General features: G+C 53.9%; 1 protein-coding gene across 1 annotated transcript; it reads left to right on the top strand.

The window, feature by feature from the left end:
• The first annotated feature begins 1,260 nt into the window (after positions 1–1,260).
• On the top strand, positions 1,261–1,802 carry LOC119336251 (zinc finger protein 2-like). The gene has a single exon (XM_037608257.1). It carries the CDS (start codon positions 1,333–1,335, stop codon positions 1,696–1,698), a length of 366 nt encoding a protein of 121 aa, XP_037464154.1. The 5' UTR covers positions 1,261–1,332; the 3' UTR covers positions 1,699–1,802.
• Positions 1,803–3,778: the final 1,976 nt, after the last annotated feature.

The following is a 3,778-nucleotide window of genomic DNA, read 5'->3' as shown; positions in this document are numbered from 1 at the left end:
ATCGTCGTCCCGCACAGCTCCCTGACACTGTTCCCGTGCCCACCATTGCGCCACCGTGTACAACAGCTCGTCATCTGCCCGCTCGCCGCCCGCCTGCCCGCGTCGATGCAACCGCTCGTCGAACGCCTTCAGGCGCCCCAGCGCTTCCTCGAACAGCAGCGTCGACAAGTCGCAGAACCGCTCCATCCCGGCGACCGCCGCGTAAGGGCGATCTGGGACGCAGTCCAGCAGCTTCTTCACCATCGCAGCATCGTCGAGGGTTGATCCCAGGCCGGCGTAGCGCACCGTCATCCCGCTGAGCTCCCGCGAAGGCGTCCAACGACTCCCCGCAATCCATCCGTAGGAGCTCGAACTCACTACGCAGCGTGCCCAGCCGCGCCGCCCTGACACGATCGGCCCCGATGAACCGGGACTTGAGGCTGTTCCATATCTCTGATGCCGTCTTCTTTGCAGCCACCTGCAGCAGCAGATCATCGGCAAGCTCCCGCTGCAGGTGGGCCAGTTAGTGTAGTTCTCCCCTGTGAGCACGGGCACCGGCTCTGACACCGAGCCACCTAAGCCGCCGGCGTATGGGAGGAGCGCCAGCGCCGGCACGCCCTGATCTTTGCCTCGCTCTGATGCCAACTGATGGAACCGCCACTCCCTAGCCCTAACTCTCCTCTCCCTCCCGCTTGGCTCACTCTCTGCTGCCGTGGCTCGATCAGAAGAAAGAGGAAGAAGAAGATCAGAGGAGTGGTGGACACAGGTGTTTTTCCCGCGCACGAACGCCTCTTTGTTCCCTCGAGCACGAACTCGACCGTGTCATCTGTTACAACGATCATCTCGCGGCTTTATACCTCGAGCCAGCGTACTCGGCATGCACCCACGCCTCCACTCGCCCCTGATCGTGCCCGCGCTCTCCGTGCTCTGACCGCACCCACGCCACGCCCCGACGCCCGTGTCACACGGCCAGCTCCAACGGCTCGCGCCCAATCAAGCCGTCAACGGCTCGCCAACAGACCCAACACACTACCTTGGTGCACGGACATGCCCGTGCACCCAACGCACGCACACACGCATGCCCTACTCCTCGGACCCGACGCGCCTGGCAAGCCCAGTGTGCGCCCAGACCCGTGCCCGGCTCGTCGCCGTGGCTTATTCGCCCATCAACCTCACCCCGGAGAGCAGTGCCAAGTGTAATTGGCACCACACCCCGCCGTTGGGATGTGTGCTTGGCATGTTGTCCTCTCTAGATTTGAACCTAGCTGGCTTACCCCTCTCTCTCTCTCACACACACGCACGCACATTAACCATATACGAGACACGGCAATAACTCAGGCAGGAGCGAGCACTATGGAACGAGCGAGCAGCGGCAGCGCACAGGACGATGAGCTCAGCCTTGAGCTTACCCTGGCCGCCATGGCGTCGGCGCCTGGCACACCGGACGGCTTCTTCCTCTGCGTCCACTGCGACCGCAAGTTCCGCAGCTCGCAGGCTCTCGGCGGCCACCAGAACGCGCACAAGCAAGAGCGTGCCGCCAAGCGCCGGCGAGAGGCTGCCGTGGCAGCCACCCGCTCACATGAATCAAGGTCAAGGAAGGCGGGGGGGATGCATGCTGCTACTGCTACTCGGATTGCCGCACCTGCAGACGGCAAGCAGGGCGGGAGCTCGTCCAAGCGTGGCGGCAACGACGAGGTGGACTTGTCTCTCCGGCTATAAGGGATCCCTCCATCGATGTTCTAATATACGAGGATTCGTGCTATTTCCTGCTAGGTAAGTCGGAATCTAGCTACTTTGGTTTGGAAAAAAATGTTTTACCTTCTGGTTGGTATAGCAACAATTTGATTAACCGTTCTCTATCAAGCTCATGTTGGGCGTGTGTTAGATTCATCGGCTCTTTTAGTTGCTTTTCTTTATAAGGTCTTGGATTTGAATGCCCAAACCTTCCTGGTCCTCGAATTGACACAAAATTCTTCATTTCACCGGTTTGTATGCCTTCTCATGCTAATCACATTGCAGAAAAATCCAGATCTACCCAAATCTAAATCCTTATAGCTCATTAGGGATCTTCTAATATAAAACCATTATCAAATTGGGGTGTAGCTCACCACCGGTTTTTGGCCTCCAACTGGTAAAACATATCTCAATCTGTCCAAACTGATGATCTTTATTCTCATTTCGTAGTCTCCAATGATGAATTGAAATGCAGAGCTATTTGAATGGAAACGAGCCTAGACCTCAACCTAAAAATGAACTCTTGAGAAAGTTATTTTTAAGACATGAATGATGTCAAAGAAAATTAAAATATGCTATAAATTACTTTTATTGCTTCAAATCATGTTCCATAAAGAGTGTAGTTTCATCAACATATTGAAGTATTCGCTCCTTTCCGTTTTTTAGGGACCATCTCAAAAATCAGAATTTTCCAATTTGTAAGGCTCATTGTTGGGAACATGCAAACATAGCTTTGTTCACATTAAATTATTACAAATTTTTGATCCCAATGTATAATCAACCAATGCATGAAGGAGTGAGAGGGCCATGCACATAGCATTAATTTTTCAATAGGTTTCCCAGACCTTATGTAACTCCTTGGTTGATGATTTACCACATGAGCCCAACAAAACGGAAAGACCGGAGTATATATTTCTCATAGTCAAGAGGTGTGGGAAAACATCACAAATCTTGGAGTCCTCCTTAGTTTTTCGCAGGGCAGTCCTCCTTTTTTCCATTAACGAGAATAAGTAGCATACCCGCTATAACATTGATGGAGATGAAAAACAAAAGGCCCCCCTTGACGTGAGCTCTATTTTTCGAGGGAGCTAACATTATTGTTGACATTTGTTTTCTTGAAAAGGAGGATAACCTCCGCTCTCAGCATCAAAGCGATGCATACAATCATTTTATTAAATTATTCAACGGAACCCGACAGAGCAAGAACATTAATCAACCCAAGGCCAACTTCCTCGCAACCATAGTTGCTACTCCTACCAACCTGATGATGTGCCCCGACCGCTCGTCAACACGCACCATGTAATACGGTGGCCTCACAAAGCAGCCCGTCGACAAGTTGACAGCACCAACCAGTCTAGCAGACCCTAAGCGCACAACGCATGCACATGCTCTAGAACCACACGCCGTCATCTTCCGCCATCCCACCTTCAGATGCAACCAAGGCATTCACTTGCCAGACCATACCGTCGTCGACGCCAGCATGATGCCCGATAGCGACACCACCTATGCAAGTCCATCAACATGCGTCCGTCGCCGTGGCACCGCTGCGCCACGCCGCTGAGACTCGTCGTCGTCGCCATAGTAGAAGCAACACTGCACCTCCATTTGTCCTCTCCAGCCAGCATCAGCACCAAAAATGATGCCTCAAGAGGGAAGATGGACCCGAAGAACCAGTCATCATCCGATTCAGGAATCAAAGATTTAGGGTTTCACCCGGAGCAGCCGGACCGAGGTGACTACGATTGCAACTGATGATGCCTTCAACAAGGGGACGACGCCAAAGGCACAGCCATCGTCCTCCATGACCGTGGTCGACACCGTTATCACTGGCAATCGCGCCAACCCAATCCCGTGGTTTACTGGATCCGTGCAGATCCACGCCGAGAAGACAAACGTAGATGCTGGATCGCCAGCAGAGGGTCTCCGGCCGCCCCTCACCGGCCCGTCCATGCGCCGCTGGCCGGCCACATGTACGGGCTGGATGGACCTGGCCGGGAGCCAACCCGCATGTCGTGGCCGACAACTACGCCACCAGCCCTCCAGGCGACCTTGCAGCACCGTTGCC

The sequence above is a fragment of the Triticum dicoccoides genome, chromosome 7B (assembly GCF_002162155.2).
Source record: "Triticum dicoccoides isolate Atlit2015 ecotype Zavitan chromosome 7B, WEW_v2.0, whole genome shotgun sequence".
Lineage (NCBI taxonomy): Eukaryota > Viridiplantae > Streptophyta > Magnoliopsida > Poales > Poaceae > Triticum > Triticum dicoccoides.
This window is presented reverse-complemented; position numbering and strand designations above follow the sequence as displayed.

Bases quoted from the DNA above. Each gene is read 5' to 3' on its own strand.
- LOC119336251 (XM_037608257.1), top strand. From the start codon at position 1,333: ATGGAACGAGCGAGCAGCGGCAGCGCACAGGACGATGAGCTCAGCCTT.